The 15,246-nt window shown below is 36.6% G+C and overlaps 2 protein-coding genes across 3 annotated transcripts; one reads left to right on the top strand and one right to left on the bottom strand.

Annotated features, from left to right (window-relative positions):
* Positions 1 to 1,653: 1,653 nt before the first annotated feature.
* On the top strand, positions 1,654 to 10,413 carry LOC111323017 (membrane-bound transcription factor site-2 protease). 2 transcript variants are annotated; one of them, XM_022926286.2, is made up of 10 exons: positions 1,654 to 2,164; positions 3,136 to 3,402; positions 4,743 to 4,846; positions 5,074 to 5,320; positions 5,644 to 5,815; positions 6,257 to 6,348; positions 6,673 to 6,751; positions 7,019 to 7,135; positions 7,964 to 8,039; positions 8,620 to 10,413. In XM_022926286.2, the coding sequence occupies exons 1-10, from the start codon at positions 2,099 to 2,101 to the stop codon at positions 8,840 to 8,842; spliced, it is 1,443 nt and encodes a 480-aa protein (XP_022782021.1). In that variant the 5' UTR covers positions 1,654 to 2,098; the 3' UTR covers positions 8,843 to 10,413. The 2 variants fall into 2 exon arrangements, with proteins under 2 accessions (XP_022782021.1, XP_022782029.1); XM_022926294.2 differs by lacking the exon at positions 8,620 to 10,413 and having other exon boundaries at positions 1,655 to 2,164; positions 7,019 to 7,180.
* On the bottom strand, positions 8,617 to 15,197 carry LOC111323031 (radial spoke head protein 3 homolog B). Its single transcript, XM_022926306.2, has 7 exons — positions 14,908 to 15,197; positions 14,320 to 14,407; positions 13,559 to 13,846; positions 12,875 to 13,162; positions 12,485 to 12,563; positions 12,269 to 12,355; positions 8,617 to 11,913 (listed from the first exon to the last, which is right to left on the bottom strand). The coding sequence occupies exons 1-7, from the start codon at positions 15,015 to 15,017 to the stop codon at positions 11,561 to 11,563; spliced, it is 1,293 nt and encodes a 430-aa protein (XP_022782041.1). The 5' UTR covers positions 15,018 to 15,197; the 3' UTR covers positions 8,617 to 11,560.
* Between the last annotated feature and the right edge of the window lie 49 nt (positions 15,198 to 15,246).

Raw genomic sequence — 15,246 nt, 5'->3', positions numbered from 1 at the left:
GGATCATACTGCCTTAAAGACCCTCAATAGCAGGGTGGAGTGGAAGGAATGCTCTCTTCTGCATAACTTTTGTGTACAGTCTTTGTGCTCTTGATTATTTTTTGACTTCAACTGAGACTTTTTAACAATATTCAGCTTTTCCCATCATGCATCTTGTCAGCTTTTATTACAACAGTTTTGTTGCAAGCACGTTTCAAAGATTTCGGATTCACTCGTTTTATCCCAAATTAGCCAAATATTGTATAAGCAAGACACTGTATTAATCCTTTTTGTAATGTGTCTGAATGAAAGAAAAATATGCTTTGCAGGTTTCGTAGTTTGCAAGGGAGTTATCTTTCACTAAATCCTGTCCTGTTGCTGTTAAATTTTCGTTACTCAACTCACCCGCTGTACAATGTAATATTTTTCATTATGCCAAAATAAGACAAGTTCAAGAGTCAGTGATTCTTGTTGTGTAATACAAAAGGAGAAAAGTACGATAGGACCTGTTATTTAACAGGCGTTAACATAATAAGTATCACCTTTTGTTAGATAATGTGTAGCTATTTTTCTCTCTTTGATACCAAGTTCAAGGCAAGGCCAATGCCGCAGGCTGGGGTACCAAGTCTTTTCAGCATTGGTATAAAAGTAATCAATTTGAATAAAATGAGTATGTTGTGAAAAAAGAGTGATGTTGTTGTGACACTTGAACCTCGAATCCACAGAGAATTTTTCTGGAATAATATTTGTCGCTGATTGTGTTTGTAATAAAATCTCTGATCCCCAGAGGAAAGGGTAGGAGTGAAGGGAAACGATGGGATGGTGCCGATAGACCGTCCAAATTATTTTCTATTGTTAGCGCAAATGGCCTCAGAAAATAACACTTTCACAAAGTAACCTTTGTAGACATATCTCGATATTTCGTAATGAGGTAAAACAACGTGCAAATTAAACTTCCAAACGCTAGCATGTTGTTGCAAAGAACGCTGTTTAGGGCACTTAATCAATCAGATGGAAAGTACCTCCCTTGCGTGCCACCTATTTCAAGGTTAAAGTTCCTTTTTTCCATACCCCTTCGCTCCCTAGAGATACTCAAAGACAGTTTTCCCATAGCTCTCGCCTTTATGCCTTTATTCATAATTCAAGTTCCAAGAAGAGTCTGACATTTGCTAGATTGCTTTGGATTTATTATTTCAATGGACCACAACCGTGGGTTCATTTTTTGCCTAATCGTGAAGTGATAACGGATCGGAAGCCATTCGAAGTCACAGGTTCCCTGGAGGGAATGACGAGGCTCCAACCAGAATACACGCAGCTGAATAAAGGACAGTTTCTAAAGAAACTGTAGCTGCGTCGGTGGGAGTGACAAGGTAATTTTGGCTTGAAAAGTCAGCAATGAAACTCTTTACGGTGGCCCTAATTATCAAGTCAGTCGATAGTACCCAAATTACAGGATACACACAGTATCGACATTTTAAGAACTTTCAATCTTATTTGAGATACGAACAATCTCCTAATGTCTATTATCTCAAATCTCAAGCGACTTTTTACGTGGAAAACAAATTTTGATGTTCAAAATTTTATTCACCCACCCCTCCCATGAGGGACTCAATATGGACGTGCGGTTAGACCGCGAAAAAGAGCGGAAACTGGAAACCAAGTAGACATTTATTTTTGGCTTGATTACAATGGTACGAATTGTGATCATTAATCTTTCTTGAGGTTCAGTTGCTGTGTGGATAGGCTGTATATATGTGGGATAGCATCGAAAGCTATGTGACTGGGTTTAGAATATTTCCTGAGAAGTTTACAAGATGTTTGAACAACGAACCTCGTAACTTTCTTTGGACTATAATTCTACCACAAATAGTCAGACCGCATGTACGACTGCTGTGAAAAGGGGGATTACCGATCGTTAGCAGGAAAAAATCGGGCAGAATCACAGTTTCCAGTCAGGAGATTTTGCCATTGATTGGAAGTTTTTCTGAAGAAAATACACTTCATAAGTCGTATTTTTGGTCCATGCAGTATAAACGAGAAAACACAGTTTATTTTTATTCATGAAGAGTAATAACTGGAGGTTTGCAAGACACTGCGAGACATAGGGAACATTGCTCTTATGTCGAGCGTTGTTTTGATAATTGGTTTTTGGACCATTTTATTCATTTCTAATGCTTTACTAAAGGTAAGTTTAGTGAGCTTGATCAGTCATTACATGAAACGACAACATTATAACTCATAGCACCTTCAAATAGACAATTTGATCTTGAAACTATTGAAGGTAACTCGTCTTTCCTTCCAGGGCCAGGCGCTCTTAATCGCTGGGTTTCTTTTTAACCCTTTACCTCCCCCCCCCCCCCCACCCCCTCCAAGAGTGACTAGCATCTAATTTCTCCTTACCATATCACCTTTGAATCATACATTGAGGTCACAAGAGTAAGGGTTGTGATCACCAACCAAAGAAGCTCTTGATTGTTAAACAAATTCTCCTTGCTAGCACCTTAGGAAATGTATAGAGAACAGTTTGGAGAATATGCATATGGGTCCTAGGGTGTAGGGGATATAGGGAACAGGAGTATCAATAAAGAAAAAAATTAAACAGATCTAAAAGCTGGCTTAGAGTCTAACTCTCTGAGCAATTTTTTCAATTCCAGGATTTCTTTGGTTTTGCATTGCTGTTCTTCCAATAGGCCAAGCAGACTTATGCCAGTGTCTCAAACAATCAGATGCCAAATTGAAACTTGGACAATTTCCCATGCCTGAGGCTGTTCACATAAATTTTCTTTCCATTTTTGTCCGTTCCAAGTGATATTTAACACTGCTGTAATAGGCATACTTTCTTTATTAGAATTAGCACCACCCTTGACTAATTGTGGCCTCCCTTAAACAAATGCCACATTTGGAGTGAAGGAGTTAATGAGTGGAGTTAATATGCACCACCCCTGAATAGGTACCACAGTCTGAGGAGGAAATGTAGTTAAATTGTAACCTTCCTAGTCAACTAAGAAATAAAAAATGTTTTATGACAAAGTGGTATGCACATTCCTGAGAAGGTAAAATTTTTGATGGCAATGCATATCAGGGTAGTTGTCATTTGATAATTTTGGTAAGTAGTGGAACTCATATCGCCTGATTTTTTTCTCTTTTGTGTTTCAGAATTATAGAAAATACTCGCGAAGATATAAAGAGTTTCTGGAAAATAATGGTATTTCTTTGTCAATATGTCAAGTGCGCTGGTACACCACAAGCTTTAACAGATCATTTGTCAGATTTGGAAAGATGCACCCTTATTTATTGCATGTGTGGTTTTCTGTGGGAGTTGTAGTTGGTGTACTGTTGATGTTTGCTTCCGTTGTCATCCTTTGTCTCACTTTGTACAAAGCCTTTGCCAAAGATGCACCAGAGCAAGTGTTAACTCCAGTGGTGGGTGGATTTCTTTGGTATAATGAAAAAAATTCTAGTGGAAAATAGATTCAGCCAATTAAGACTTCTGATTGCTGGTGCAAAAATGTTATCATTATTCCATATTGTTATTTGCACTGGACAAGCACTCAGTTATAATAACCATTGACTGTGATCAGAGCTTGATCTGGAGTCTTGCTAAACATCTACCTAATCTTAAATAAAACTGTTAAAATAACAAGAAAAAATTATTTGAATATATCAACAAAGTTGAAATGGTAAATTGGCCACCGTTACGATTATAAAAGCTGACGTTTCAAGCGTTAGCCCTTCGTCGGAGTGAATAGGGGGAATTGTGAGTTGTGTGTGCTTTTAAAGGCAGAAAAAGGAGCTACGTGATTGGTGGGAACATGGCAACGAGAAAAACACAAATAAATTAGTGGAATGAAAAGCGTTTGTTGATACCTGTGGGTTGTAGACTGCCGGTTTGAAAGATGAGCTTTTGTTCAAGAAAAAATTATAGCTGATTGTGTAGTGTGATTGTATAGGCTAGAGAAGTTTGAAAAGGGCTACTAGCATTGAGATTAACTAACATTTTGATAAACTGAGCAGAAGTCTTCCTCAGAGTACAATCTAACTCTAGGCTTGTACTCCTAACACCTGGATGGAAATTCTCTTTACTGTCAGCCATACATTACTTATAAAGTTTGTTCTGAGAATTTGGTGTTGGATCAAATGATTTATACCTTCCTTTAGTTACTTTTTTTTGCTATTCTCATTACTTGGCTGCTTAACTCTTTAACTCGAGAGATCTGATTGTTAATTCTCCCCTCTAGCTGCCGTACATTTTGCTGTTAATTAGTTGCAAGAATTTGGTGTTAGATCAAGATAACAACTTCTACTTGATAACTTTAAGTATTCTCATTACCTGTCTGCTGGATAATGTATGAATATTATAGGGAGAAGTTACATGTTAATCACTTCTGGGTATTAAAGGGTTCATGTTGCATTGATATTGTAAGGAGAAATTATGCTCCTGGGAGTGAATGGTTAAATATTTCAGTCATCACATTTCAAATGGCTAAATAATTTGATTTAATTTTAATTTTATTTATTTAATTTATTTTTAATTTTAATTTATTCCATTTTCACTGCATCAATTTTGCAGTGGGGAAGGACTAGAAGGGAACATACGAACCATTCGAGCTAGTCCACCTTCCCACCCATCCCAACCCAGTGGAGGGACATCCATCACACAGTAATCTCTTGTGTGGGAAATTAATGTCTCCTACCCCAAATGGGAGGCAAAATAGGGACATGGGCGATGTTTGCATCTGATGGTATTTTTACGTATTTCATAGATGCCAGGAGTGAATGTACCTTGGAGTCAAGTGTTGTACTATCTCGTCACATTGACAGTCAGTGGTGTTTTCCATGAATTTGGACATGCTATTTCTGCTGTCAGGTGTGTAGCCCACAGTTCTTTTGCCAGCAAACAGGCTCTTGTTGGCGCTGAAGCTCAAGTGGCAAATCCCACGATAACTTTTTAGGGAGACCCATTGTACAGTGTGGCAGGGCCACACTTTCCAATACTTTGCCCTGTGCATTTTGTGTATCTTTTAATTTTAAACCCTTCAACTCCCATTTTCTATCATTCTTGTAAACAAAACATTTCGCTCACCTCTCCTGCAGGGAACAAGTGCGTGTGAATGGATTTGGAATGTTCTTCATGGCTGTTTACCCTGGTGCCTTTGTAGATCTGTACACTGAACATTTGACTGTCATCTCTCCATTGCGTCAACTGAGGATCTATTGTGCTGGCGTTTGGCATAATTCTGTGCTTGTGATAATAGGTCTGGTGTTACTGTGGTCTCTACCTTCTTTGTTGGTTCCCATTTATGCAACTGGTCAGGGTGCTGTGGTATTGAATGTTTTAAAAGTAAGTATAAGCAAACAAAAGCCCTTGTGTTACAGAGATTGAGTTGGGAATCTTAATGGGGACTCAGAATTTGTTTCTTTCTTTCAGCCTTAGGACAAGATAGAAAAAACATCTTTATTTTCATCATACTCTATTTTTTACTTGTTTTAACAACACAATTATAACAACAACAACAACAACAATACTTTATTTAGACATGTTACACTGAGGTGAACTAGGCGCATCAGAATGCATGTGTGTGTGACACCAAAGTGTAATGTAATTTTTGATAGCCAAGGTGGATTGGCCACAAAATAATTTTTTTTAATTTTTTTCTCCTTTAGGAATCCCCAGTGCATGGTAGTATAACACGTGGTGACACTGTCTTGTCACTATATGGATGTCAGGTGTATAACAAAGAGGATTGGAACAGTTGCATAAGTAAAACACTCAGGTCACCCCAACATGGTTACTGCACAGATATGCTGACCATCATCAGGAAGAACTCTTCTAAAGGTACAAAGATCTTGAAGTGTTACAGTTACTCCCCTTGGAATGCATGTTCTAGGTTTCCCTCCCTTGGCCCCTCCCCCTTCCCCCCTCCCCCACTCCCCCACTCCACCCACCAGGCAGCTCATTGGGTACCCTGGTGGTCATTCTCTCCCTGAGTGGAGAGGCATCCATGACACAAAAAATACTGAAAAAATCATGGGGAAGGAGAGAGTTAAACTGACTTTAGGTCTGCTCTGTAGTTTTGATCATTTTCAGTATTTTCTTTTGCTGATTACAATTTTTTACCCCTAATTCCATGAGTTAAAGGAGCAGTGCTAGCTGCAGAGTATCCCAGGTAGTTAGGCCAGATAGTAGTTTCCTAATTCATAAAAAAAAAACTTTTTGCTGGTTAGCAACTCTGCACTCTAACACTGGAACTTTGTACTTTGCTTGATATATTATAAGGTGCAATATTCAGTGGAGGAGTCTATGACTGCTGTCAGAATTCAACATCATCAAGGTTCTGTTTTAATTATCAGTCTCTGAGCCACTCAAAGGTAAATCAAATCCTGCCTTTCCTTGCTTTCTTTTCCTTTCTCTTCCATCCAGGTGTTGCTCTCTTTCTCCCTCTTTGCATCACCTTCTCTCCTTTCCTTCCTTTTTTATTTTCATTTTATGTTTCTCCATTTCTTTTTTTCTTTGTTCCTCTCTCACTCCCTCCATCCTTCCATCCTTCAGATTCTATCTTAGCTTGCTTTCCTTTGCATCAATGCTACAGGTTCTTTGATCTGCCACTCTTTGCCTCATTTCCTCTTTTTCTCTGAATCTTTCTAAGAGTAACACTGGTCTGAGTCATACAGTTCTGCTTCATTACATCACAGGGTCATGCATGTCTCCCAGCAAGAAGCACAATGCAATCCAGACAACTTTGCAGCCTACCAACAGACTGTGATGGGCCAGGTTTGTGTCAAGGCTTAGCTGACCTTGAAATCAATAACTTCCTATTACCAATTAATTATCAATTAGAAACAAGGAGAACAAAGAATTCTGCAAACTAAGGAGAATCAATTATGTCATCATTTTAATGAAATCATGAAATTGAACGCTTTACATTTGATATGCCTTCTTGATTTGCACACATGCGGTATAGGTGTAATGAAAGAGTCATTTTAGTGAAGTCAAATTATTGCTACTGGTATTTATTTTGAAACTTCATCAATATAACAGGTGATAAAGTTTGTGCTCATCCATCTCTGGATAACTCCAGTCGTCTTTTGAGAATCATACGAAGCAAGGGTGCAGATGTGCTGTATGTTGGTGACCCTTTACTCCTTCAGTACACAAGTAATGTAAAGGAAGCATTTCATTAATAAAGAGCATCTTTGAGAAGTACATGATAAATTTGCACTTTTATTAACTTTCATTCCAGGTTTTGATTACATCAATCAGACAAGTCAATGAATTATTTTGGTCGATGACAGGAGTATTGGGATTTTCAGTTTTGTGGTTTTTGCCATTTTTTTGATTGGTTTTTTTGGTTTTTGGGTTTTGGTGTTCTTTGCAGTTTGCGGATTTTCTGTTTTTTGGCATTTGGTTTTTGTCAAATACAATTTTTGGATTTGGTATTCAATGTGGTTTTTGGTTTTACCTATTTGGGTTTCAGTTTCTCTGTGATCTACCTCCACTAATGCAAGAGTTTCAGCCAAGTCCATATCATTTACAAATACTTAATTTTAATTATTCTAGTTTACTCTGTAGGCTCTACTTGTCACCACCCCATCACATTGATTAGGGATTTGATAACTGGGATGTGAAAATTTATTGGTTTTGCATACAGTTTTCCATTTTGATCCAATTTTTTTGTGGCTTTGCAGTTTTGGATGATTTTTCTACAGTTTTGTGGTTTCTAATAGACCGCCATGCCCCCCTTGTAGATGGTTATCTGGCAAAAAAAGGGGGTTGATTTCCAAAGAAACTGCGATGCTGAATTGGTGGGGGATATTACAAGATTATTTGGTTCATAGTCTCCTCTACTAACTATGTTTGGTTCTATCAACTGAGTTTATGAAGTAAATTGACAGCCATAAAGAGTTTCTAAAGCTGATATTTTGTAGCCTTAGCTTAGGGCATGAAAGAGTACTTATTCTGAGGTTTTGTCTTATTTACTTTCAGTTGGAGTGATCAATTATCTACCTCGAAGTTATCTTCTTCCCATGGAAATTCCAAACATGCTAGAGATGTTTTTAATGTATCCTTTTCAACATATCACTCAAAATTGTAATATGGCTTTTTTGTGCATGATTGGGTGAACTGTTCCAACATTTAACGGCTTCCAAGGTGAAGAAGCATGTCTGTAGAAAAAGTAGTCAGAGAAGTCTCAAATTTAAAGATTCTGAGAATAGATAGAGAAAGGTGATTAGAAACCCACTGAATACTGAAACACCCCAAAAACTTTTAGTAGGGCTTCATTCTCAATGTTTTCATATCTGTTTCTCAAATAATACAAAAACCTTTTGCTAATTTGTTTAGTGCAAAAAGAGGTTTTATTTAACTGGATTTATTTTCTTGGAAAATTGTATCTATTGAAGTAAAATTACAGTACATGTCCAGAACACAAAAGTTGATGTTCTGGGAGGTGATCTTATTGCAGTTTCTTCTCTTGCCAGGAGTGGCACAGAACTCAGTAATCACTCAGTTTCATGAAATTTAGTTTGTACTGAAATGCAGTTGTTAGTATTACTGTCAATTTATTGTTTTCAGCTCTGAATTTGTCGCTGTTCTGTATAATATGCATGATGCAACAAGAGTGTTTCCTTGACTTCATGAAGATATTTGGTTTCTTTATCTGGTGCTTTAGCATTGCTTAACATGGTTCCTTGTTATTCACTGGATGGTCAGTGGGCATTATTTGCTCTTGTGGACCACACACTTACATCATTTATACCAAATGAAGATCAGAGGAACATGTTGTGTAATATCATTCTCACGCTAGGAACTCTGTTGCTGGCAGCCAACATAACACTGGCTTTGTGGACATTAGGAAGTGCATAGACAGTGAAAAGCAATTTTCATTTCTCCATTCATCTGTGTACAAGACAGTTGCCAGAAGATTTGTCAAGAACAGTCTTCATGTTTCATAGAAATAATTGCTTGACAATGGACATCTGAAGGGAAACTGTCTTTCTGAGAGTTAAAGAACTGGAAAAGAACTTTGAAAAAAAAAAAAAACAGATAAGATGATTACCTGAGGAGAAATATTATGCACTTGTTAACTCACTGAAGGGCCAGACAGGAAAGTATTTGGCTTGAGATCAAGAAGTCTTTGTATCATGACTGAGTGCCAAAAATTTCCTCATGTGGCCCAACCAGATTCATTCATTAGCTATTTCATCATATGAACACCAAGTTTTTAAAAAATTTGAAATCATGTTTGAAGGTTACATTAATTTATGTAAGATGGGCACATGCTGGATGGCTACAAAAGAGGTTTATCTCTTGGAGTCAGATTTCATTGAAAAATGCAATCTATCTTCTCATTTTAGACTTTTTTCTTTTAAGGTTAACTCCACCTTTTACATTATGTTCTTGGAAAATGTATCAGATTTGTGAAAGTGCAGGGACTAGTTGGCCTTTTTTGTCATGGCACTCCTGAAACTGTTCAGATATTCACTCATCAGTAGTCCTTATGGTTTTCCACAGGATTGCCTGAGTGGGGCTGTACCAGTCATTTGACATTTGAGCATATTTACGTACCACCTGGTGGGCTAAATGTGTATAAAGGCTTTCTGATTGAAAATGTGTACTATGCAGATGGTTAAAAATCTAGAGTTCTCCTTTGTAGAGTCTTCAACTGGCAAATTTGTCTCTACTTCTGTCAGAGATCAACATTTCTTCCACTCGGAATTCTGTGTTGGGGAGTACCTTGAATGTTCATAATTTCTAATGCAGGGTTCAAACTTGGGTGATATTTCACAGATAATTTAAGCTGGGTATATTAAGAGATGTGAAGTCTAAAAGTGAAGGTATATGATGTACCATCAATATTGGGGGTCAGACTTGATCAATAAAATGAAATTTAGTCATTTGCTTTGGATACAATTTGGATACTAATAACAAAAAAAAATTAACAAAGCTAGTCTGCTTTGTACCTTTTTCTTTTCTTCTTGTAATCTCAACAAAAGGTTTCAGTGTCTCAATTGTCAGAATCTTTGTCATTATGAAATACCACTACATAATTTACTCAGCTACATGTGATCAAGCCCTTAACTTGTCTTATCAACCTGAGTTTCAGTGTATAACAGGTCAGCCTTGATACCTTTCTTTCATCTGTAACTCATCCAAAAGTAAAGTCATCTCACAAATTCAAAAATATTTATTAATTAATTCGAATATTATTCAAATATTTTCAAATTATACTACACCTACCTTGAAAGTAGCCTTTCCACTTAGACACTCTTTGGTCCTAACTACACACGAGTGTTGGCTTCCTAAAGAGTGACTGTGCGGCAGGCTACTTAGAAATGGAAAATTAGCAAATATTAAATAGTAATTATTGATAGGATCAAGTTGTTTAATAAATATACCATCCTGATAAATGGATGGAAACTGGTGATTGAAATTAATTCAGTGTTGTATATTAGTTCTTCAAAATGTTTTCATATTGTCTCCTGACTCAAGGTTTTACATAAAAATTTATTTGCATTTTCGGTCGTGTAAACATTTTTTCATAAAAAATATTCGTTATCGTTGGTATTTAGGTAATTGCCTCGACTTTGTGAAGCGGGAAAATAGGTCAGGTGACAAGGGTTTAAAAAGAAAGATTCTCTCATAACATTTTTTATTGAAATTTTGTGGGTCATCGAGGAAATGTAGCAAAGCAAACTGAGGAAAATGTTGTAGACACTAACTCTATCTTGTTAATTACATTATAGTTTCAGCCCACCAAGATTAACCATGGACACCACAAATCACATAATCTAGTGCAAGTAACTCTGGATGCTTAATCCCTGGCTGATCTTTACCTTAACGAAGCCCTGTCATCCACAGGAGTGAATCAAAAATCAATAGTAAAGTTCTGCTGAAGAGTTTCCTCTAGGCTGGAAATTATCAGAAGGCTTTAAAAGCAAACATTTTGGAAAGAACTATTTCAGTCACTTGAAAGGATGCATAGAGAAAAAAGCCTTAGTGACTTTTGATAATTTTTTGTATCCCCTTGTGACAATGGGATGTCACAAGGGGATATGTCATATCAATGTCACATCAAAAGAAACTTAGAGCTGTATTCCAGACATCCAAGCAATTAATATAAAAATCATAGAATGATTTGAATTAAGTAACCTTTAAAAAATGGGCTTTCTTGGATTGAAATAGAATGGCTCATCTTTATATATGTTTTGCAACTACAGAAAATATGGTAAGGCATAACCAAGTCACAAGAATAACTTGCAGTAATGTTACTTTTTTTAATTGCATATTAAGCATATCATTCATTCCCTCAAACATTAACTGAATAATAGTAAGATCTAATATATACATAACAAGTTGCTGTGGTTTTCTCTATGAAAGTAATTATCCTTAGAACAGTTTCTTTTCAGAAAAAAAGGCTATCAAAGTACCAAAACACCTTGTAAATACGAAAAGAGTTTATATACATGTATTTGAAATTCTCTTCATAAAAGAACACCAGTTTCTCATTTGAAATGTTCAAAAATTAACAAGAGGCAGATGAACTTCAAAGACCAAATTATTGAGAACAGTCAGTAATGAGATTTAATCTTGTTCAGCGGCAGCATCTTCTGCAGGTTCAGAATCTTTTGGCACTGATTCAGCTGGTGTGTCAGCAGTGGGAGCTTGTTCACTGCCCGCATCCTCTCCAGCAACACTATCCTCCTCAGGTTTATCAGCTGTTTCTCTCCCATCACCTTCTGCTGCACCATCCTTGTCACCCTGTTCTCCTGCTTCCTCTGCCTTAGCCTCTGTTACTGCTTTGGCTGCAATCTCTTCAGCTTTTTTTCTTTCTTCTGCTGCCCTGGCTGCTGCCTCTTGCTCTACAGCTAACCTTCCTGTCTCCTCAAGCTTATAATATACTTCAAAGCGCTTTTTGACAACATCTCGAATGATTGCTAGAAAGTGAAAATAGGACAGTATAAGAATCAATTAATACCTTTTTGAAATGCTTTCTTCTATGTCTTGACAAAGAACTTCTAATTCTAATCTAATTATAATCATTTGCTTTTACTGAAATTTTGCTGTGAAATCTTTCTTCACATGTCATGTATTTTAAATTTCAGCAACACAATTACTAATGATCTCCACTCAACTTCTATTCATTCCCATACTGCTGGTCAAAAATCGGATAAAATTAAAGTTACTCAATGGTAAGAGTTATTTTAAACTGTTTGACGATACTGTTGTCCAAGCAAAGTTAGAAACACCAGTACTATTTATTGTAAATGATAAAGATCCATCAGTACTTACCATCAAGGACAGTTCTTGCGACAACACTTTGATTTAATTCACCCTCAACTTTTTCCAACAACCATGGCATAAAGTATGTTTCTACATCTGTAAAGGTAAAATATTTCTTTACTGAAAATATCACTTGCACCTTTTGAACAGCAACCAAAGACAAATGGCCTTACAACCAATGATAATGACAAAAGAGGTAACCAAAGTTCTTTTTTTTTACTTTACCTCTTTCCACTGGATCGTAGAAATATCCATTTTCATTGAGTGAACCAAACACAGAAGGTACTAGATCCGCAAGGTAACTCTGTATGTTAGAAAACAAAACATTTCGTATTCAGATGAGATATGACTTAATTTAGTAGGCACATTTCAGATCATACTTTAAAGCGGCTTGATTATTCAAAGAAATTCATAACTATGCTAAGAACTGAATTGATGGTATTGAAGAAAGCAAATACCAAAATACCAAAGGGTTGCCGGTTAGGATTCAGTTCTTGTTAAAAACAACATCAAGTTTTAAATATTAAGTTCAGGCCTGGAAAATTCTTGTTCTGCTTTATCAAAGAAAGACTGACTATAAGTAACAAAATGGTGAAGTTCCCAAATTTTACTCACCTGAGCAAAGGCACGTGCTGATATTTTTTGACCAGTTTCTCTTTCTTTTCTTAATACTTCAGCCTGTTGTTTCATTCTCCGCTCTTTCTCTTCTCTGTGCCGTCTTTCTTGTTCTTCTAATCTTTGTGTCTCAACGAGTTCAGCATTTCTGAGTTCCTTGAACCGCCTCTGTTGGGCTCGAAGATTTGAGAGTTCTTCCTCCTCCATCACTTCTAGAAGAGCCTGTTCGACTGTTTTACCAACAAGCACCTCTAGGATTGGTTTTACCTCGATGTCAAAATCGAACAACTGTAGAAACAAAAAAACAATATTCTAGAATGAGTTGAAAATTCAAAGACAAAGTGCTCTCAGCAACAGGTGTACTGAAACCTTTTAATTTTAATTACAAATTTCTACTGGCAGCAAGAAAAAATATTGCCTTGTAGATATTTCCCCTGCCATTTACTTCTCCTTTAAATTGTAGTCAAAAATAGTGTGATCTGCTCATGAAGCAAACATTAAATAAACACAAAATTTTTGGAGTAATGTACAATCTCAAATGCACCACTTCATGTAAAGTATACTGTATATTACATGCTCTGATTCTTCTAAGCACTGATCATGATAGAAGTTATCATGTGTGTGTAAGGTAAATCAAACCCCTTAGACAACAACTAGAATGTAACCAAAATAGCGAAAACCTACTTCTCCTTCCAAAATTTGAGTTGCGACATCTACACCACTTTTTGCAGGTATAAACAGAGGAGAAGGAGGTCTGTCAAGAAATGCATCAGTCTGTGTTTCCACATCAGCTTCTTCAACTCTGTCACTCAATTCCTCCAAATAAAGCTCAGTTTGTACATCAATATGTTTCCTTCCTTCAACAGGCTCTGGTGATCTTGGTTTCAACTGTGCCTTGGCACGTCTTCTGGCAATAGCTCTCCGCCTTGCTTCTTGTTGTCTCTGAATTTCTATGGGATCTGGTTGTGCTGTCTGTAAACCACAAAATGCACGTTTCAAATTTTGACTGACTACCACTTTTGCACCAACAATGATAATTAAGGATGACTTTTATTGTGTGCAGCAGAGAGAATTTAACAGATATCTTGATGAAACAAGTTCATTATCAATAGAGGTAGAATTAGCATAGTGAGTTGGTAACATGGGTGTACAAATTAAAATTTTATTTTGGGTTTGTATGTTATCTAAAGTATGTTTAAATGGTTTTAGAAAGATTTCCATATAACCCCATACATTAATTATGCATTCCATATCATAAACACCAAATATAAAGGTTTCTTTGCAACACTCTATACATAATTAATGCATGGGGTCATATGAAAATCTTGTCATAGTTTTTGCCCCCCTCCCCCCCTGAGATTTCTAAAGTTTCTATCCAACGGAGCAACAAAAAACTAAAGACTTCTGCAAATATTAACGATTCACTGCATTCCAAAAAAACTTACCGCTGGTAGAGTCTTTTGAGCATAAGTGTTACCCCTAACAATTCTCCGATCGTACATGATATTTCCGTAAGGTGTTGGACTCTCATTTCTGAAAAGCGACAAAAGAATTTAGTCTATTTGACTACAACAATCAAAGTCATCGCTACTTCTAAAATTTCAATATGCAAGTGTTCACCCTAACTAATTCACAAATAAAAAATCACAATACACTATGGCAAGTTAATACACGTGACATATAAAAAGTACCTGAGCAATAGTGAATACTGCGTTTATTTATGGATTGCTTTCGTTACGGCTAAACCTTTTAAGAATTACATTTTAAGAGGCGATACCAAGAAAAGCTCTGTTTTTCTATACATGATACACGCAATCTTGCGGTACACGTCGATATCGCAAACAGTAGTTTTTTCGGTAAAAGACGTGTTGAATTAAATTGAAGTTTGATATTGAAATCGATTTTTCACTGTTACATATCGATGTATGGTGGACAAGATTGTTATTTATAATCTGTGTCTCGCGATAGATATACTTGCTGGAAACTAGAATACGTAAACTACTTCACAAGTAAAAGGATTCGTCAGCACTTACTCTTGGGTTAGTGGATCCCGATATTTTTTTCTTTGTTGAACAGGTCGAGGTTGACTTGCAAATGTGTACGTTCTGGAGCCATCTCCTTTCTGAGCGACAACGGCCGTCATTTCGTACTGTTTTTAACACTCGGTTAACGATTTCAACTAACAGGAATAATTTGAAGCGGAAATATCGGTCGAGATAACCTTACGATATTAAAAACTCGATCAATAAATCTCTCTCGTTTTCAAAATCACCTAAACAACATGGCGTTGCCAATGATTCTGTTTGGAGGGAACAATACGTCACAGTTGTCATAACAATGACCATCGCGATAACTAAGGCGTTGCGACATTT

Source organism: Stylophora pistillata, chromosome 8 (genome assembly GCF_964205215.1).
Source record: "Stylophora pistillata chromosome 8, jaStyPist1.2, whole genome shotgun sequence".
Classification (NCBI taxonomy): Eukaryota; Metazoa; Cnidaria; class Anthozoa; order Scleractinia; family Pocilloporidae; genus Stylophora; species Stylophora pistillata.
This window is presented reverse-complemented; position numbering and strand designations above follow the sequence as displayed.